The 22,829-nt window shown below is 37.5% G+C and overlaps 1 protein-coding gene across 8 annotated transcripts in view; it reads left to right on the forward strand.

Moving 5' to 3' along the window:
- Positions 1-22,829, forward strand: part of dlgap4b (discs, large (Drosophila) homolog-associated protein 4b) — a 118,707-nt gene that overhangs the window by 77,950 nt on the left and 17,928 nt on the right. For 3 of the 8 annotated variants that reach the window (XM_032548891.1, XM_032548887.1, XM_032548886.1), the window contains exons 4-9: positions 7,645-8,916; positions 9,548-9,762; positions 11,722-11,826; positions 12,519-12,666; positions 14,150-14,399; positions 14,668-14,820. In XM_032548891.1, coding sequence (XP_032404782.1) covers positions 7,717-8,916; positions 9,548-9,762; positions 11,722-11,826; positions 12,519-12,666; positions 14,150-14,399; positions 14,668-14,820 — 2,071 coding nt within the window. In that variant the 5' untranslated portion in view covers positions 7,645-7,716. The remainder of the gene's footprint in view (positions 1-7,644; positions 8,917-9,547; positions 9,763-11,721; positions 11,827-12,518; positions 12,667-14,149; positions 14,400-14,667; positions 14,821-22,829) is intronic. The other 5 variants (XM_032548892.1, XM_032548890.1, XM_032548888.1 and 2 more) reach the window with 4 other exon arrangements.

The raw sequence follows: 22,829 nt of genomic DNA on the forward strand, positions 1-22,829 counted from the left end.
CACCCTTTTTCTTATCCCCACATGTGAAATCTTCATAAAATATCACGGATATATTACTGGGAATAAAGCTACCGTTCAGTCCATGTGGCATCAAGTTATCATTAATCTTTGGTATTTTAGTACAAAATGTCTTACCAGGAGGTAATTTTTCGATACTTTGCATAGGCCTGCATATGGAAGTGAACAAATGGATCAGTCAAACTGAGGGGATCCCCCTATAAAAATGAACACATTGTAAATCTACATCCTTTTTTTTTTTCTATCATGTCCCTTTCCAGCTATCTATAGTGTTAGCAGGATTGCTTAGAGCCTACACTTTTTGTCGTATAACCTGCATTAAATTGATCTGCATGTGTGAAAAATTTTACTTGGGACAATTGAATTAGATTAAAGCTGAATTTAGTCCACAAACTATTGCAATGTCAATGTCAAAGTCCAGATCGCAACCTATAATTGGACCATTTTTGTGGAATCTTTTCAGAAACAAATGTCTCTAATCCTCATGTAATTAAACCAACATTAAAAAATGTTGTACTTAGTTTTTGATGGTCTGTCTTTTCACTTTGACTTCATGTTTGTTCAGTAAATAGTGACAATGCCAGACCAGTTGTGCTCTTGTGCATAAGTAAACTGGATGGATTTTTTTAACTTCCCCCCATGAAAAGCTAGAATGAAAGTCTATTATTACTATTGTTGACAGTTGTACTAAATTAAAGTAGCAGGCCATTGACATTGCATCAACATACTTTGTTCTTCCCCCCTTTACTAATCCATGTATAAGAAACAGTTAAAAAGGCACAATTATCTACTGTTAATCCATGTGTAGCTCAAAAACAGTTTATTATTTTATCCACAGCTTTAATATCTCAGGCTACATCTATTTTATCAGTTTTTTCAAGTTAACCAATGTAAGGACTGCAGCTGGAAAACAATTACTTTATTGCCTGTAAAATGCCTGCATTGTTTAATTAATAACCAGCTGATACATTCATCTACAAAACAAAAGGTAATTTGTTTTATTTTTCACACAAGTCAGAATTTGCTCATCAAACGGAGCACAAAAATAGTCACGAATGTGCACCACGTTTCTTTAATGTGCACATTTGAAATCCAGGAATAGTTTGGAGGACATGGAAAGTTCCATCATCTCCTTTGTGAGCAGTGAAGTGGTGCCACTGTCTTCCACTGACTTCCTATCTGGCTCACAGTCTTCAGAGATGGGCTAAAATGAGTGGGTCATCTATCACAACAGAGGGGAGAGTGATAAATTTATAGCTGTGAAAATAGGCCAGAGCACGGCACTGATGGAATAGATAGTGTAATTAGGACAAGGTTAGGCTTCGTTACACACACACACACACGCACACCCACACACATGCAGTTCCGTATGGTGATGTGGCGCACATGCATTTAGGTTTCCACTTATATGCCACTGTCACCTGAAGACACTCTGCTCTTAGTGCCATTCAGTGGGTGGTTTTATTTCACCCAAACCTACTCAGGATGCCTAACTCCCTTCATTTAGACACTCAAACTACTTCTGGGTTGAAAATATAGGATCAAACTGAATAAAAGCTTAATTTAACCCACCCTTGTTAATAAAAATATGCAAAAAATATAAAAAATTCCACTCATCGCCGTTTAACTCTTCCCTGTGTTCCTCTTTTTCTCTTCTTTCTGTCTTTGCTCTCCATTAGGCTTCTCCAGCTTCACCTCGGTGCACAGTTTACAACACATTTACTCATTTTCACACCTCTTCTTTCCTCTCAGATTCGTTTCATTTCCTCTGCTGTCAAACACCACACCTTACAAGCTCCTCCCCTGACTCTTCCTTCCCTATCCGCCTTTCCCATAGTGTGCAAGCATTCATCTGCCATGCATCACACACGGCCTTTCAACACAGCACACAGGCGGAGCCACCCCCTGTCTTCTAGGGCAGAGCTGTAAGCCTATGCACCAGATGGACTCAGGACTGGCTGAGCCTTGCTGCCTCTCTCCGACAAATTGCCTGAATGTATACCGTTGCTCAGATGAGAGGACGATGTCCTTTGCACAGTCTCTTATCTAATTCTGGCCACCCACTGGCGCGCCAATATAGAAGCTGGCAGCTGGCTTGAAAATCTGTACGCTTAAATAGTGGCAACATGAAGCGTCTGGTACAAAATCTAAGAATGGGTTGTAATATACCCGGGATGGATCCGTTTGGAAATAATGACTCTCATTTTGTCTTGGAACAGAAAATCAAGTTGAATTCCAATTTAAGCTGTGCTTTGAAAAATGTAACATGACAAAATATCTTATATCATATCTGATTGGAAGTTTTTAAATAACTGCAAGGAAGACCCCCTGTAATGATGAAGAGTTAATAAATGTGAGATGCCAACATTATTATTGAGGATTTTGAACATTTAACTACACAATTGAATTGTGTGCTAATGTTTAACGTTGTTGTAGCTTTGCAGTTATCCGAATAAGTTAGCGCTTGAATTTGCTGATAAATTTAGATTTCTGATGTAGCATCATAAAAACTTTCTATCTTTACATCAGGTTTTGCGTTTGCTTTCCGTGACGACAGCTTCTGATTTTTTTTATAGTTAACCCCCCACCTAACCTTCCCACTCCCTTTTTCCCTTGGTAATTAATTTACTTACTGGCTGGCATATTTCATTAAAGGATGGGACATGATATGGCATCAATTGTAACAGTAGTTTTGAAATTAAACATATATTTTTCAGTATCTCTTTGAAAGATACGCCCTTCAAAATACACCTTTTTACATCTAAACAAATTACTGACCCAAAACAATATACTCTGTGCTATCTCGCTGTTCCAAAACAGCAGACTGTGAAAAGTGCACATACCACTGATCATTTAAAAACCTTTTCCACATACTATACCACATTGAGCTGAAAAATAAACATATTAAAGAGAAAAATATTTATTCATAAAAAGCTTTGCTACCATTATTGGATAAATGTGCACATCCTTAAAAATTCAGTCTTCTTGAGTTCACACCTGCCAGCAATTATTGTTACTTAAGTTTTTATTAAATTAAAATAAAGTGTATATACACGTTTGGGTGATTTTCCTTTTAGCTCAAGTTATAGACTGCAGAGAGGTTACTGTTCAATAATCTGTCTTTGGGCAAAAACAATGCAGCACATCAACAAAATAACATAACACCCACAGTGGACAGGTGTAATTGGGATTTGAACCTGATGTTTTAATATGCCTGTACTTAAGGTGTGCAGATGCTTGCCTGACTGTAAGTATACATAAGTAGATCAAAGTTTTGTTTTACATTGTAATTCTTCTTTACTCTACGCTGGTTCATGATGCAATATATCTTCATTTAATTAAATTTTTTTTTGCTCCCTATGATATTTAAATATATTATTCTAAAACAGAATTCATGCCTTCAATTGACTTTAATAGTGATACTAAAAATTAACAACTGTAATTGTGCTTTAAATTATCAGCTGTCCTACTAATCTTTTTTTTTTTATATGCCTTTTCTTAGGCTTTATTTTGGTTAATGTACTTCTCATTACGTATTTGAAACTTTGCACCTTTGCATGTCATTAATCACGTTAATGTCCCGGTGATTTCTATTTTCTGAATAAAGGATGAGAAGAGAAATTCATCGACACTCCAATTTGAAAATAAAACATAGCAGTGTTCTGATATAAACCCATATAATGGCCAGGGAATATTTGCCTTTAATTATCAGCAAAAACATTTCTGGCATCCCTACAGAACATTTCATTATCTGCATTGCTCTCACTTTGTCATAGATGTTTTGTGGAACTTGTACTTTGACAAGTTAATTGCCAGAAATAAATAAAAAAAATTTTGAGTAAAAGGACAGTTTAGCTTGTCTAGAGTGTGTCGCCCTCTTCTGGTTACTTGTGAGAACTTCTTGCATCTCTGACAGAGATTGAGGTACTGTAAGGGCATGAATCTGACTTCATGCCAAAATCTCCTTTTCTCACTGAGGAGCAGGTGGCTGCTCCTCAGTGCACAAGATAAGGAGATATAATCACCAAATGCTTCACAAAGTGTGATATAACAAACTCAAAGAGATTTATTTCAAAGTTTTGACATTGTTTTATTTGTGAAATATTGTATGGGCGATGTGTGCATACAGTTTAATATATCCTGGAAATAGGAAATAGTTCTATTTCCTGGCATTTTGAATTTCCCTGGTTTGAGTGAAGGAACCTTCCTCCCTTATTTTTATTGAAAGGCTGTAAAACATAAGAAAACATGACAAACTGATTAGCTGTCTTTTCCTGTGCTTTTGTTTGTTTGTTTTTTGCACTAACTAGGTCCAGTCTGATTAGACAGGGAGTTTCTGTGAACAGCTACTGCCTCCATCATGTTTTATAATAGGGGTTGTATGTTCAGGGTTAGTTATGTTACGTTTCCTTTTACATCAGATGTTTTCTAGTCCGGTCCTCGAGGACCAGTGTCTGCCACTTTAGGTGGACAGCTGGAGCTTGGTAAGTTTTTATTATTTTTATTGTGCCCTATTCTTTCTGTTTTTGCATGATGGATTGCACTGGATTTATCTTTGACGTATCAGTAGAGGGGGCTGAATGTAAAAGCAAGTTAGACATTGTGAAGACAAATGAAACTAATTTATCATTTCACTTCCACCCTACAAGTCTAAGCTGCTTCGTGTTGCTCTTATCAGTTACAGTAAAATACAAAGACGTTTGTGGTTGTGATGTGATATTGAATATTTTTGTAAGGCACTGTATAAGCTTGACACTATATGAGCTGCCCTGATTAAGATGTTATCAGAATGCATAGCGGAGATAAATCACAAACTGTATTAAAGACTGCAGGTTAAGTGTGTGTTTTGTTTTTTTCTTGTTTTTGCTTAATTGCTTTGGTTAATCTCTCAGTATCTTCTACTGGTCCTTTCAGAAAACACTAGCATTATCGCTCTTACTTAATTGAAGATATACTCCCAGTTTTTTTCCCCCTGGTTGTGTTTGATATAGAAAAGTGAGTGGATTTAGGACCACGGTCTGGTGCTTGAGAAAATCCAATTAATGTAACTCTAAGAACCTTTAAATTGGCACTCCCACCTAATTGGCTCTAAAATTTCCTTCCTACAATGCTGGTGTTTGAGTTAACACATAGAGGATATTTAGGAAATGTACAATAACTTGTATTTTATATTGAATGCTGTTAAAATTATCTTTCAGTACCTTTACACAACTATCTCACCCTGTTCTCTCTATTTTCGAATGTAATCTACCGCTAACAAGAAAAGATAGAAAGATAAAAACATCTTCTAAGTGGCAGTCAGCTCCTCTAGTTTGACGAGCCTCCCCTCACCAAAGCTATCACTGTCATTTAAAGTCGGGGTTGTTGACACATTGAGGAGGCCATGCCAAGCTTAGCATGTCATGATGGGATGTGAGGCAGTTAGTTAATGTTGTGTAAAAGGATTTAGAGGATTTGACCCTATCAGCAGAGAGGGCATTCAGAAAGGCTGCGTTAATGACGCTAAATGAGTCTGTGCCTGAGGCATGCTAATAATGGAGACATGAAAGACTGAATTTCATGAGGAGATTTTATTCCTCCAAACACACTACTTACACTTGGAAGAAGGGTGTAAAAGATGGCTGAGTGTACTTTTTTTGAAATGCCTGACGATTCACAAAATGTTTTATTAGTTTCTCTGAACAATAGGCACCTAAAATGTAAGTGTAATTTTAAATGTCCTGTATTTGTTTTTGTTTCGCTCCTTCTGCTTCCCTCCAACCAATCAAAATACTGAAAATAATCTGAGAATCTGGGTTGGGATAAGGTGCTGTGCAGTCACCAACAAAGTATGTATTCCATGTCTCCCTATTTTCAGCAACAAACTCGATACATAGAGGTACAACTCTCCACTGACTGCACATGCAATACAAAACCTAAGTAGTGCATCAGTCTCACAATGCTTTAAAAGTAATTTCAATTAAGAACATAATAACAGCTCAAATTCCAGTTTGAATTACAGACCATTTGCTTTCAGAAAACATTTATAGAAAATTCAGTCACACTAAGATATAGTTTGTATTGACTAAAACAAGATTGAAATCAATAGATTTAAATAAGTTTGCTACACAAGTGATAAAGAAGATAAATGAGAATTTATGCTGTCTATTAACTATTAACTTTCAGCATTTCTTTAAAATGTAAAGGATTTTCTAAAAAGAAAAAAAAAGAATTTTAAATAGTGGTGAGTTTAAGCTGTGAGTTTGTAGTAAAAGTCTCCTAGTCACAACATACAGCTAAATGCTTTGCAGTGATGGTTTTTGGCTCACACTTCCCTGATGAAGACCATTCTCCCAAAAACAGTAACTTTTTCTTTTGTAGTTTATCAGAATCTCTCATAAATAAAACATGTTGGCCTGGATAACATTAGGTATTTTCAACATAAATAAGACTGAATGAGACTGTGTACAGTATAATCAGATCTACATATGACTGTACATTTGTATTATACTGGGAAACAAACTGGACCGATTTGGATTTACACTGAATTTGTTTGTCTTACAAAGTACAATAATTTATTTGCATATATACTTATGGATACATGGATTAATAATTTCAGTGTCAAAGTTGCATTGAAAATGGTCTGTCTTGTGTATTTTCACAAATACACAAGACACAAGAATATACATGTATATACTGTATATACATATATATTCAAAACCCAGATTGTTGATTTTAAAATATCAGTTTTACTAGACACTATTGAAAAGTGATTACATTTCTCACTATTCATTGCATATTGTTAATTGCTTATAGAGTTGATCAAATACCCTCTGCTTTAAAATGATAACCTTTGACCACCATGTGTCATGGTGCATGATAGGAAGTCCTGTCCTTGCTGCCACACCAGGCAGGACTCTGGCACAGCTTGACCAGGAAGTATGGGAGATTTACCTGCCAATGCCTGCTATCTGCCACCCACTGGTCAAATCCTCTTTGCTGGTTTCACCATTCGGTCTGCTCATCATCCTTGGCTCACTATGCAAAGATATGACAGGAGATTGGTCACTATGCCAGGGATGCCTAGATATGTAGAGAAAACGAAATAACAGGGAAAACATACGCCACACAAACTGAGTAGGAATAATTTTAAGTTATCAAATAATTTAATATCTGCTTTTATGTTTGTGTGATATTTGAGCCCACATAGCTGCACTGTTGTCATATAACATGTTTGAAGGAATGGAAGTATTGTGAAACAATAAGCGTTCCACTCATATTTCTTGTATTTCTGAATGTGATTAGCTTGAGAAAAGAAGGCATTTGTTCTCTGGCTGCTGCTACGGTCTGCATAAATACGGAGGAGTGTCTGTCAGCAATTGTTCTCTTAGCAGTAATATATTCAGTGACCCATTGGTTACAGCCTGTCCTTGTTCCACATGTTTTTTTCACATATTTACAGCATATTAGTGCAAGGGCTTGCTGTGGGAGGATGTAAAAACTTGTTCATTTGCCTGTGTTTGTGTTGCATAGTCTGGTTTAGGTGGTAAGTAGACAAGGTTGTGTGTGTGTGTGATCTTACGTGCATGTATGGTGATGTTTTTGTGCATGTGTAACCGACTCTTCTTCCTTGTTTGTCTGTTGCAGGAATCACCTTGAACAAACCTTCTCCTCACTTGGCTTGGAGGTCTTCTAGAGGGTCGGAGCCTCCTTGCCATCATGAAAGGGTTGGGGACCAACCGTAACAGACATCTGTCTGATTCTTGTGATCCCTCTCTTAATCATCCAGAGGCACTCTACCATCAGAAAACCAGCACATTGCCACGCAGCCCTTATCTGCTCAGCCCCACAATGGACCACTATGGCACCATGGATCCCCACCTTTATCCTTCCGCCAATCCAGGCTCCCTTCCAGCAGACTGCATGCTGCCCCTCAACAATCAGCTTTCCAATAGCAGCACTTTTCCCAGTATTCACTACAACTCCTATGACCAGTCCGATTTTTCTCCTCCTGGGGACAGTATTGGAGGGATAGGCACGGGCACCATGGGGACATCTCTGTCGATGGGCATGGCATCAGGTATGGCCATGTCAGGGTTGAGTGGAAGAACACCTATGATTACAAGTGGCTCTGCAACAATATCACACCATATGACTAAGAATCAAACTCCGCCTAGTCTGTTGGATTTTGAGAAGCAGCTACCAGGAGGTCGTGACGGATTCAGCACTTTGCAGTTTCATCGAACATCCGCTGCTGTTGCTGCCAAGCAGCGAACAGACAGTCCTGGCCGCATTCGTTACATGCTACACTCGGTGCAGAAACTGTTTGCAAAGTCCCAGTCACTGGAGAGCCACAACATGAAGGGAAATGTGAACGGAAGATCTACTGGCAGTGGTGGAGGCACTTCTTCTGGCACCGAGGACGGAGGGAAGCATACTCGCAGATCCAAAAGTAAGGATCGTATTACAAAGTCCGAGGCAACTGCTAAGAGACGGCCAAGATCCAACATGTCAGGTTACTGGAGCTCAGATGATTTGGACAGTAGTGATTTGAGCAGCTACCATAATACTATGACCATGATGACCCTGGGGCGTCCGAGTGGCCATGAAAGCCATAGTGGTCAGAGTAAATACATTCACAGTGGCTACAACACAATCAGCTCCTCTAAAAGCAGCAATGACATGAAGTATCCAGCACTTCCTGGTCCAGGGGATATAGGAGGTGGTGGAATAAGTGGACCAGTAGGCATGCTGATGAATGATACCGAGTATGTGAAAGGAGGGTCTTGGTCCACATTGACTATGGGCCAACCAAGACAGGTACTCCAGAAGGGCTCTACTACTCTGGACAGGTCAATGCTCAAGTCCAAGTCCTGCCAACAGGAGTTAACTTGTAACTATCTGCAGGTTGGACGCAGGGTGAGTATGCAATTTCACATAAAGATATTTAAACTCTTGACTTTTTTCACATTTTGTGGCATTTAAACCACAAATTTTTATGTGTTTTATTGGGATTTTATGTGATAGACTAATGATCACTGATCCGCAGCCAAAGAGGTTTACAGTAAGTTGGTAGAAACTGCAGAGATCCACAATCCAACTCAAAGTATTTGTCAACAGAAAAACTAAGGCAGAAGTTCACTTTTCAACAGAACGTCTTTAAACATACGGCCTCAGACTAAGGGATACTGAATGGTCCATACCTCTCATACATTTCTCCTTGATTTTTTTAAGGAATTACTCTGTATTTCTTCCATATCCCTGCACAATTATGCATTACCTAACGTTGTTCTATGACAAAAAAATCCCATAAAAATACACCACGATTGTTGTAAAAAGAATTGTGAAAAGGTTGGATGGGTGTAAATACTTATGCACATTATGCTAATATTTATCACCTTTTTAAGGCTTTACTATTTACATGTTATGTCTCAAAAAATGAGACATAACATGTAAATTTTCTACCATCAGAAGACCAGAAGAATAACATTACTATGTTATCTAAAAGCTAACTCGGGACTTGTTTTATCCCCTTTAATGATCCCTGTAGGGGGATTGGAGCAGCTCATTAGGTCGCAGTCCAGGTTTCAATGAGATTCCATGTCGACGGATGCGCAGCGGTAGCTATGTAAAGGCTATGGGAGACATGGAAGACAGTGACGACTCCGAGGGAAGCCCTAAACCCTCGCCCAAAAGTGCTGCTCGCCGTCAGAGCTACCTCAGGGCCACCCAGCAGTCGCTAAGTGACCAGCTACCCCCACGCAAGTAAGAAAACAAACACATTGTCAATTATCAGATAGCATGAAACAAGCAAATCATTTTGTTTATTCTGGCCTAGGTTGTATCTTTTATTTAGAGTTTCTGAAATTAAAATTTTATGATTGACTGTTTAGACCCGACAGCACAGGGAAAGTATTTTCTCTCTCTCAACAAAAAAGCACACAGAGGGAGTCCTTAAAGTGCACTGCTTTAAAAATTGAGTGGCAAGCCTCTCAGGAATCAAAAGTTAAATAAATATTCCAGCCAGTTTTCACTTACACAGAAAGAAAATCTTTATGTCCTACCTGGTCTTGGATACGTGCACACAAAGTCCAAAAAGAGATTACTTGCACATGAAATGCTTAGTTAGCCTCCTGTTCACATGCTAGTTAGTACCACAACTCTGCTTCTTCATAAACTACACAAACCACCAGCCTTACAATTATCATCTAGTAGTCAATCAGCCACATCAATCTCTTTGACTTGGAGTTCACCTTATTTGTTCTCAGCTTGGACAAATATGGGAAATTTATGGAAGGTTGAGTTCTACTTTATGATTTTCTCATTTACAATAATTGGCTTTTAAAATTCTGCAGAAATAATGGAAATATGTGTTGTTATTTATTCAAAAGTAACCATGCAAGATAATATAACAGTAATTGTAATACATGTATATACTGTATATATCAGTTTTATTTTGATTAAGAACAAAAGTAGTGTTCTTTACTTAATGTACTTTTAGAACATCAATTAGGCTGAAGATCCATAAAACATGAACTAATAGTTTTGATTTTGATGCTAAGATACATGCCACAACAATGAGAAACTACAAGTGTATTAGCACTTTAAATTTTGAAACTGGTATTTCTTCTTTTAAAGTCTTGTTGAAAAATTCTTTTCAGCTTGGTTATCTTTGTTGACTGCTAACCTGTGGTGGGCTGATTGTCTTATTGACAGACATACACACACGACTGTGACTTGTTACAGATGTTTGTTTCTGAACAGTGCCTTGCTGAAAAGAGGGCCTGGAGCTGCTTCTGTCATATGCAAGAGAAACATTGAGCATTTTTCTCCCCCACTCTTTTGACAATCATACACCTTTTACTGAAAACATATAGTAAAGTGTGGGGGAGAGGGGTGCTACTATACTATAAAACTGGAAACTGGTTAAATTAAAACCAATATGGATATACAGTCATTGTACTGTGGGGGATTAACGTACATAATTAAAGGTTGATTTTTTTTTTTGTGGTAATTTGTTTTTTACAAACCTTTTCAATTTGACTCCAGCTATGATTCATATTGACATGGAATCTGCTCTCTGGGGTTTTGAACACTTCAGGAGAGGATTGTACCACTGTTGTACCATGATTGGATGTCACTGTAAAATTTTATTCAAAGTATAACAGTGTGGGCTGGCATATTTTGATGTCATCCATTGATGTTGGCCTTCTTGTCCAGCATCAATGTCTGACCTCCCCAGTACACTTTTGGAGGATTTGTATTCCTATTGTATTAATATTAACACAGATGGAAATCCTTCCCAGACATTAAGCTGTTAAAGATTAAACCTTGTGATTTAAGAATGTGATGTCACACAAGCCATATGAGCAAATACTTGTGGCAATACAGTGAATTTTGAAAATTGGTAAGCATTTTTTCAGTGTTCCATTATTTTATTAATAAGCAGTTAATATATGGCACTCTCTTAACATCCTAAGGTAACTTGTTTTTAAGATTTACTGCCATAAAAGTGTAAAAATGCATAAATATTACATAACATACAACCTAAGCTGCAATACTTGAAGAAACTAAGGAGTTGGCTCTTCAAAAGCAACAAAGACAACACTCTCTATCACAAACTTATAAAATACATCCCTTGAATGACTGATCCTGATGCAACAATCCATTTCTGATCATCCAATCCTGCTCTCTTTCGTTCTGCACCTACCTGATTGGTGCTAGCAGCAGAACCTTGGATTTCACATTGTTGCAGGGGGAGCTGGATGCCCTGTGGTCTCCACTCCACAGTGTGTCCTCTCTGCACCAGCTGGGCAGGTCAATGAGCAGGTCAGTGGGAGGCCTGTAAATTTTTCCTCAGGGTTGCAGTACAAAACACTTGCGATTGATTATTTGTGATCAGTGACTTTGCGCTGCCCCCCTCAGGAAAGCTTGTAGAGTTAAAACTCCAAATGCAAAAGTCATCTCCTGCATCAAACAACTGCTAGCTTATTGTTAGCTTGTAGCTACCATCTGCTTTTGGATTAAAAGTAGCATCATTTGTGTTTTAAAATAAAGCAGTAAGCATCGTTTGTCTTCTTGCGTCGTACCATGAAGCTTCACAGCTATTCCATTATCACAATTTAGACAAAAATAAGTCTAGAGACGTTATTGAACATTTTTGATTCCTTTCATCTTGCTGCATTGTGTGCATTCTTTCTCTGACTGCACTGCATGCTCAAATTCTGTACTGGGTGACTCAAGACAATTGAAATTGGAATAGAGACTATTTTAAGATTTGTGAGAACACATACATCAAGGAGGAAATGAAGGAAGTGCCTTCAGTAAAATATATCTCCACTTTTTATCTCTTTTTCAATTCCTGGTTTGGTGATCAATCATTTAGTTAATATTTCCCTGCTGCCTTTCAGGTCATGATATGAAAACATCAGCTTTTTGTCCACGTCTCTTTTACGTCCTCTTATTCAGATTCATAACACTTCATGTTTTTTTTTTATATGATTTCACTCTTCTTTTTCCAGCTGTCTTCCATCTCTCAGAGAACTCTCAAATAATCGCAGCCTGGATAATCTGGACTGTATTGGAGGACCAGGAGCTTTGGCACCGTGGGACGAAGACAGCTTCAGCCAGGCCTGCAGCACCTTGGGCAGACGTAGTGGCATAGAACAGGTTAGGATTGCTTATTTTATTATTTACAAAAACCATGAAAAAAAAAAAAGAAAGAAATTGCTTGGGGCTACAAAAATAACTTCTTTTTTTTTTTTACTTCATTATGTCATGTCTCTTATACACAGTGTCACTCTGGCAAAATAACTCATAGTTATTTAACATTTTCACATTTTGATACTAGACAACCACAAACCTCAAAGTGTTTTTTGAAATGTTTGGGTCCAGCTCCATTACCATCGTCTTCATGCTCTCCATGAGAGGCTTGTAATAAATAAATTATATCAGGTTTTCTGTAAATTGTCAGCCACCACCTGCTATGTATTTTCACAAAAACAAGAATACTAATAGTGCAATTTTATTGTAAAAAAAAAAGATAAACATTTTTGTCTGTTTAATGGGGCATTAAGAGTAGAGCTGTGTGTACTCTAAAATTAAATAACACACGGGTGAATACGGTTTACTAATTATTTACCTGATTTTATGTAGGGGTGTCACAATAAAAGGGGTTGATACAATTGCATACTACTCTTTTAAAAAATTTGAAAACATCAGTGTGCTTTGTCTTTACTCTTCATAATCATGCAGTTGTTTGTGTTTATCTATCGCACAAAACCCCACTCCGTGTTTGAATGACTAGTCATTCTTAAACCATGCTGTTTCTACTTTGATCTGCACTCTCATTTCCATTTTCACTATTTCCATTATAATGACTGATATAATGAGATTCCAGAGAACATTTCCAGCTGTCTTGTATTAATGTTATTACCCCAAAAGACAAATGAGGTGACGGCGATAGTTAGAGGTCTAATTTGTCCACTAACAGAGGGGGCATTAGCTTGCCGATGAGAAGGTCACTGAGATGAAGTTCAGCCGTGGAGTCTTTTTCTAATGACCGAATCTTTGCCTCCAAATTCTTACAAGACGCGTGTATTAGAGCAGTTTTCTGTGAAGAGATGTATCGTATTTAGAGAGCGTATTTAGTAAGCAGCAGCAGGCCAAACGCAAGCTCTTCCTATCAGGTTGTCTAACATTCACTCTTTTTAAACAAGGATTACATAACAATAATAAAAGAAATGACTGCTGAAAACCTTTTTTCTGGTTTACATTGATAGAGCTGGGCATAACCGCTACATTTTCAGCTTCGTTTTCATCTCTCTAGTGCTGACTCCCTCGTATTTACTCCACATATTCTTCCGTTTACAGTCAGTGAGTCATTAAAATGCCCATTACTTTGTCTCATTTATGTCAGTGAAGAGACGTCTGCAAAGCTGGCTTGCTGAAATTTCAAACCATATCTGTCAAATACTGACTAGTCCACAGTTGTTGCACATTGCAGACTAAAAGTAGGCAGCCATTTCTTTTACTTTAAAATGTTCTTTTTTTTTAAAAATCACATCTACAGTTTCTTGATGGGAAACAAAATCAGAAAAAAACATATTTGTGGAGTTAAATAGTCCCATGCCTTTGTAATGTCTTTGTCCAGCTGCGAGACCTGGAAAAAAGTCATCATTACGAAGACAGAAGCTCAGTGTCCGCCTTCAGAGATATCCATTCTCAGGACATCTCGGAGCCTCCGGACATGCCCATGCCGACATGCTTCCGATCCCGCAGCCACAGCTACCTGAGAGCTATCCAGGCTGGCTGTTCCCAAGACGACGACACCGCTTCCATAGACTCAGGCTGCTCTCCACCTCCAACTGACTCATCTGTTCGCACATACAGCACCAGCACTGGTAAGTCCTTTTGTAAAAAAAACAACTACAAAACAATGAAAAACAAGGTTTTGATCTCATCAAATCTTCTAAAATACCAGCTTTTTTTCTTGCATTGTTTTTTGTCACCCCTTTTCTGTGATAAACAATCACTTGGTCCAAGTTCCTGCTGTCCTTTGTATTTCACTTTGCATCCTTTTAATTCTTGGTCCTTAGCAAGATTTTGATCATCCAGCTTTTCCCAAAGTAGCATATTTAGCTTAAATGCAGCCTCTTTTGCCCACACTAGACGACCTTTCTACACAATGGAAGACATGGAAAGAACAGTTTGCCTCTTACCTGATAGCCACTGGCTTGGACAAAGCCCCAAAGGAGAAACAACTTGCAATTTTTCTTCAGCGTTTCGGGACAGACAGACCACGCATCCTACCCACACACACAGGTAACAACTCAAAATCTCTTCCCCTGAAAAGATCCAATCAGTTTAACTCTCATGAATTTTTATATTATAAAAAAAAGAAATAAAATTCAATTGAACGTTTTTTCAAAGTGTTTGTTCATCTCAGTGAATACATAAATACATGTTGTACTGTCAAACATTTTAAAACAGGACCTTTTGTAGTTTGTTGAAGGATGTTTGGTGATTCTGCCTTTGATTTCCTTCAGAAATCAAAAAATCATGCTAATAGGTTTTGTCTGTAGAAATGTCTAGTTGTACAAACAGGCAGAAAATCTCCTGAAATTGAAATTCCAAGCAGGGAAGTCGCAGGTTTCTCAGAAACCATGACATCAAAACCCATTATGGCTGCGGAGTGTTTTATAAGGTAACGATGGCTATAGTAATAAAGAGTTTATTTCAATTTCTAATGGTTTCTGTATTATTTCACCTTCCACATATACAGAACATGTTAGTAAAGATGCTCTTTTAGTGTTTGAAAAGCTAAGACACTCCCTGCTTGATAACTTGTCATCATTCTCAGATTCATGTTCTGAATTTAAAGATAAATGAAATGTCACCAGCACCTGCTTCACTTTATAGTGACAACTCTTGAAACAACTTAACTTCACCTGATTGACACGAGATTGATGAGCTTGAACAATTCAACTTTTTGCTTGTTGGTAAGCTTATTTACCTTTTTGATGGCTGACACAAAGAGTGCAATTAAAGGCAACCCACGTAACACCAGTGATACATGTAGCCTACCACAGTTTGAGAAGCCTTGGCTTAAAAGATTGTTTGGGAAGTGATACCCAACTGTTGGACAGCAGTGTAAAACATCAAATCTAATTTCTAGTTGTCTGTGACTTTAGTTCACTGAGTTAAGGACAACGCCAAAAACAAACAAAAAAACATACGTTTTCACTTTAATGTTAAAATCACAGTGGCGGAATAATAACGAATGAGACATGACATATTATTGAAAGCGGCTTTTCCTGTCTCTAGACTGTTGCCTGCATACATAATGGACCTTACCACAGGGGCCGCTTTTCATTGGGTGATGCCCATTCTACGTGGTCACGTGCGTGGCCGTCTCACAAACAGACGCTTCCCGTTAGCTAAGTACAGCATAATGGCAGAACTGATACAACTTCTACACCTTGAAGCCTGTCTGCTACACAGTCTTACGTTAGCTAAACAGATCAATATGCAATGTGTGCTGTATCTGACATACACTAAAGATTTTATTTTAACAGAAAAGGCTTTGGACTAAACTGTTACTCGTGTTAGCCACGCTAGCACCAAGTACAGCTAGTCAATCAACCATCGCTGTGTTCAGGGAAGCTCTGATTAATGATCGAGAAATAAATATCAAGCCTGGAAACTTGATATCGTAACGGACTGAATGTTATGTTTTTAACGTAATCTTTGCTCGTCTCGCGGGGCGTAGGCGGTTGCCACGGTAACAGGTGTGCTTAAACTACAGAGAGAGAGAGAGTAAAAAGGTACAAGTGGTTTTGAGTTGATCACCTGTTCGGGTTATTTTACCTTTGTTTACCTTTGCTGTGGCTCATTACAGCCGCTGTAGTTTCTAAACGTTGGACTAATTACCTCGTTCGTTTGTGAGTTTACGTCATTCACAACAAACATCAAATAGAACAAATATATTTCATAAAATTTTAACAAACAAATGGCTTCTACCGCGATAATTATGTGAAATTAAATTAATTATATCCCAACTTCAGAAGATTTGCCTTTACCTTTGCAGAGCTCTTTGGTTCCTGCTATCAGTCTGTAGCTTCTCATATTGACGTCATCAAACCAAATGTCAGATCTAACATAACTGACTGACACCTGCTGGCCTCTGGTTTGCAACCAGCTTGTGACTGAGAAACCATTAACCTCCTCCAGATGATGACCTGAACTTGTTAGTTCCTCTGTCCATTGTAGTAGCTGATATATTGTGAAAATCCGGTAGAAATTATGCACTAATCGAGTCATGTTTACATAGAAACAACTCCCCGCGAGGCTTTGTTTGTGAGATTTGCGGTCACGTGGGTCGGTTGTGGGCGGAGCTTGGTAAGGTCCATTCAGTGATTCTTGAGAAGTGAGACAAAATGGGTTTAAATCCAGCCCCCCACCCCCCCAAAAAAAAAAATTTTATTCCTCAAGCTTATATATTCAAATATGACAAATAATGTTTTGGAAATGTAAAGATGCCAAGGTGTGGGCTCGCCGTTGCAACTTTTTTTGAAAATTACATTTTTAATTAACCTAACCCAGAACTTTGTCAACACCATCTGACAAAAATAAATATTAAATTATTTTTTAATAACCCTATTAGTGATATTTTTACTCAGTTTTACAGACAAATGCTTATCAAGAAACAAAAGAAATATTATTTAAAACAAAAAGCAACATAGAGTCCATCTGACAGAGTTGACAGTGCATGACGGAACTGACACAGAACTTAAGGTGGTGACAAACTAGTGAGTAGAAAGAAATACTTGATACATGTGAAGTAAAGCCATTTATGTAAAATACATTAAAATGAATTAACTGCACATTTAAGTTAGATTTGTCAACACTATCCCTGAAAGTCACACAGTCAGTTAAAAACTCTGACGGAGTTGACGAAATGCCAAACTACCTCAATTTATATGGTGTTATTCTGAAGGAGGCCATATTGTAGCTCATCAGGTCCATGCAATCATTACAGTATACTAAAATTAAGCATTTATTTCACAAAATTTTATCAAAATTTTTTAAATTGTTAGTTATGGTGTTGACACATCATGGTTGTGACGAAGAACTTAGGAATAAAACAGAAGAAAAAACTAAAGAATAACATATGCTAACTAGAGCTGCTTAGGCCTCTTAGCAAAGGAGGAGAAAGGTAGAGGTCATGGGGTCCTCAGAAGTTCTGATGCCCCGCAATAATGCCTGATATTTTTTTACATTCTTTTTATATCTGACGGTGTTGACAAAAATTTGGGACAAATTTCAATTGAGTTGGAAAATATATAAAAATGATTTTTAATTACATTTATTGATACTTTTATAATTATTTACTTGAATACTTATACTTAATTGTCATAATATATTATCTTAGTACTCCTTTATTTGTTTTAAACCATTGTGATGTATTGAGTTCTACTCCAGGACATTTTAAAGGGATTTTAAAGACACCATCCACCTACTACAATGTTTAAAATAAAAAAATATTCAGCAAACACCCGGAAAACATACATTGTTGTGCTCACATGGCCCAGGTTAGTTTAGTCAGATATTTTTTTAAAAATTATATTTTGTGTATATTTTATTCAAATTTTGTGCTTTATCCATAGGAATGTTTTGTCCCTCTTCTCAAGAATCACTGAATGACAATGTCAGTAGTTTGGTATTGATTTAAGTTTTCATACCACCAGTCATCCACCATGTGGCGCTCTTTACTGTTATTTTCTAGGGAAGCCATATGCTGCCTTCATGGGAATTTTTCGTGTGGAAATGTTCAGTTTTGATGTGGCATAGCTTACGACATCCTAGTCAAGAGTTTTTGGTTTATTTATTTATTTTTGTTGTTTTGTTATTTTTGTTGTTGCTGTAATTAGACCACACTCCAGTTATTTCTAGGATTATTGTAGCTGTTCTTTTAACATATTTTGAGTTGCATCTTTATTGAGTAATCTTTAGCAAATGGTTTAGAGTAGTATTAGAAGAAATTAGCAACAAACGTATACACAACATGGTTGTGTTTTCATGTTGGTATTGTTATTGGAAATGATGTCCTTACACAATAAGTAGCTAAAGTTATTTCATAAATTTAAACTAAATACATTCAAATCAGTTCAAGAATACTGTATCGACTTACAACAATTTAGATCTAAAGGCATTTACATACAGGTCTCATTCATATGCAGTATAATAATCCAATTCTGTTAAAAATGAATTTGTTTCAATACAGCTGGACTTTATTCTCATATTCAAGTGGAGTTACAAATGGTGCAGTTAGAGTCTCGAATGAGTTGTTCACAAAATATTATTCAGAATTATGACTCGGAAAGGAAAATCAGAAACTAACTTCACATAAGTGCTTGGTTGGGTAAATTATAAATAGAAAGTTTTACGGTGTGGCAAATTCTCAGAATCCGCCGAGGTGAAGTTCTAATGTCAGAGGCGTCCCTGAAAGCACCGCACAAAGTCTCCTCCCGTGGAGCTGGGAGAAACTCCTCAAACAAGAGCAAATATCTGTCCTTGCGGCTGTTTAGCTGGAGTGACAAGCTAAATGAATGACTGAGCTGCAAACAGCTACTTTTTAGTGTTTTTCTGTTTTAATAATTACACACGACGTTTATCTCCATCATAGGGGAGGGTAAGTAGCTCATTTAGTCCTACGTTTTTAGCGCTTTCTACTAATTTCATTCGTTGCCAGTTGCCACTAACTTTAATGTCACAGATTATTTTTCTGATTTAGACCCGAGTAACCATTCGGCAATGAAACTTGAATGTTGGATTTTATTATAAAAAATATTTAGGGCTGCTTGCAGCAACCCGACACGCAGCAAGGTAGGGTTGCTGCATATTTTAAGTCATCCCATCACTGTCTGGCTGAGCTACTTAAGTGACATTATGAATCTAATGTCAACATCAAAGTTGATTTATTTTAAAAAAAATATTTTTTAGGTTGGAAAATTTCCAAAGACATTATTTCAAGCCTGTCGTACTTTTGACCCGCATTGTGGTTTGTGTGTTGCATCACTAATAGAAATGATTTTTCAGGTGAGACAGTTTATCAGTTTGTTGATAAACTGTCTAAATAGGTAATTTAGGCTTCTATGTTTATGGGGCAGTACAGAATTGACCAATTGACCTAACAGTCATGTTTTTTAGACTGCAGGAGGAAGCCGGAGTACCTGGAGTGATCCCAGGCATTCACAGAGATAACATGCAAACTCCATGCAGAAAGACATCTGGCTGGGATTCAAACCCCTGCTGCAAGGCAACAGTGCCAGCACCTCCATGCAGTCATATTTAGCATCATTACATTTAGCAGTAATACCATAGTTTCCATGGTTAATAGCAGTCTTTGTTTGCACGCCCTTTAGAACAAGACCCCTTTATCCGTGCTGAGATTTATAAAAACCTACCAGCATTTGAAAATTAAGGTTGAAAGCTCATAAAAATCAGAAAAGAGCACCTATCTGCCTACTTAGCTTAGGACACAGGCTGGATTAGAAGACCTTTGTTAACAATACAACTGCCTATCTAGAAGCTTCTTCTGATTGAAAATACCTAGCTTTTTTCTCTCTGTGCCAACTTCAACACTGAAGATTGTTATTTCAACCTGTTAGAGCTCAAGTATGGTGCATTCACTGATTGGATAGAAGTTCCAAGTTTTTAGTTTTAAATCGGCTGGTCATTGTCAAGCACAAAATTGTAGCTAGACTCTTCTCTACATCCCAGAAATATGGAGAAAGGTTTTCAGGAATGTGTTGGTATATGTAAAGTTGTAATTGTTTTGTCACGTCAACTAGTATTATTGACGACGCTGGTTACATAGCAGCAGTATAACATAGTAGCATGTAGGCTGTAACACTCCAACAAAGCTATGGAACAGCATTAGAAGGTGTTTTTCATGGTTCACAGAGTGGAGTTGTTTTAAATCATTTTCACCTTCTGGAACATCTTGAAGCAAATTGTTTTCCTGGCTGGAAAAAAAATGTTTGTGATCCAGCAATCACAGTGGACAACAGAACGTGTATTCTAATGACACTAAAGCAGCAGTTCTCAGTGCCCACTCTAGATCCCACACTGACAATTTTGGCACATAAGCAAGTGGCTATTTTTCTTGTTAAAATGCACCTCTAATGAGAAACCATAGTTATTTTTTGTTGAGCTTCTGTATTGATATGTCCAATTAAAGCTCCATAGCACTGGGCTTAATGTCCAATTTTATAGTTCTTCATCTCAGTGAAAGTCAATCTTTAGAAACACTGGGTCTGGCATGAGCACTATTGCTTGTAGTTGATGCTCATGCAGAGATGAGCTTTATGCTTATACAGCTGTGCTAGAGAGGCCGGGATCTGTAATCTAAGCAAATATATCACAGGAAACTGGCTGATGAAAAAACATGCCACTTACACTGTTTGTCTGAGGAGTGATTCTGCTGTGGTTGCATTTTTTTTTTTTTTGAGTGGGTTTAGCAGAAAATTATCATGAATCAGGTGTATTTAGGTTGCTTCCTCTGCAACCTAAATACACTCTTGACACTTTCATGTAGTTACTCTGCGTGAACAATGGTTGGTTAAACTAGAACCGTCTGTATAACCGGTCTGATCTCTAATGTGGTCGATCTTGTTAGTCTCTGGTTAGACGGATTGCCAGACTATCAAGCTCACAAGAGCAATGCACCAAACAACTGCAAAGAGCATTTCTTAACAAACTAAGGTCAATATTAGTTGTGGTCATCATTAAAATGCTGACATTTTTATGTTAACCTCCATTTGCATCATCTTTGATATTGAGCACTTAATATGGTTTTAGTACATCTATAAATTAGCATTTTATTTAGCTATACATAAAAGTTTTTTTTTTATCTAATTAAGTGCTTGGATAATCAAATGTCTTACAGGAATACTGTAAAAATCGGAACTCATAGATTGCCCTGTTAATTATAATATGTTTCCCATAATGCACCTTAGACACAAGACTTTTGTGTTACTTGTTCTAGCCTTTTGATATTTAATGACCATTATTGTTGTAAGTGAATATTGTTTTGATTGTTTTGAATATTCTATTTATTTAGATAAGGCTTTGCTTCTCCATTTAATATTTAATCTCATGGGCTTATGTCAGGGGTTATTCAGGACTTATTTCTGTGGATAAAGGAGGAACTGGTTGCAAAGGCAGACTGAGATATTATATTATAGTCAGTCAGAGAATCTCCTTTGCACAACAGGTGAGCACCAAGCCTCTGCCACTAATTTGCCTCCTGTAGACTGTTGATAAAGGAGGACATCATTGAAATGTTATTTCATGGTGGCTTTAATCCATTTGTGGTGTGCACATACCTGCTGGAAGTTGTCACTCTACAAAATGTCTTGCTAAATGAAATGACTGTATGCCTTTTTCTCACAGAGACAAAACAAATAAAAAAAGGACAGTGCCTTGGCACAGACTTTGTGCTAGTTACAATAAAATCTCCAATGTCAGTAAGTTGCAAGGTTTGCCATATTGTTCACATATGATGGGCAGGTGTCCTACAACAAACATGGATAGTCATGGCATGGAAACCAGTCTGTAGGCTTGCTTTTTTTTTTGCTATGGTAGAAATACAGTAGTTATCAGTTTTTAAAGAAGAAACAATTAGCTTTTATCTTTAATTAATGTGCTAAATGTAATTGGATCCAAAGTTTAATATCAGGTTTTACCACACCGGATGGTAACAACTGCGATTAATATTTGCAAGAACTGTTGTGAAGGCCCATTCTTGTTGGCAGAATTGTTTTTACTTCAGTGACATAAGAGGGTTTTGTCGTCTAAGACCATGGCATTGTGGGTATTTAAAAAAGAGGAATTTGCTGGACAGAATTTATTTGTGGCTAAGGGTGCACACCTTTTTTTCTTAAATTACTGCTATAAAAAAAATCTGTGAACATTTCAGAGAATAAAATTGGAACTGCATCCTAGACATATAAAAAAGAAAACCAGACATTCTCCAGAATTTTATTTGGAAAGTCAGTTGCAAGGTGCTGCATGTTCATAAAGCCCTGTTTGTCCTGTCAGCTCAGCGTCTTCTCTTCAATTCGTTTGGGTTTTGGAATGAAGACAGTCCTGCAGTCTGGAGATGGGCCAACTCGGGTGTGGTTTGGGTGTCGTCTTGGGTGTCGAGGAATGATGTCAATGGTTTTGCTTTGCTGGAATGTGACGTAGAGTATGCTGGAAACTGCCTAGTGTTTGCACTTGCAAATCATGCAGCGCTCTGACATGTGTTTCACAAATGCTGCAGTGGT

This window comes from Xiphophorus hellerii, chromosome 20 (assembly GCF_003331165.1).
Source record: "Xiphophorus hellerii strain 12219 chromosome 20, Xiphophorus_hellerii-4.1, whole genome shotgun sequence".
Classification (NCBI taxonomy): Eukaryota; Metazoa; Chordata; class Actinopteri; order Cyprinodontiformes; family Poeciliidae; genus Xiphophorus; species Xiphophorus hellerii.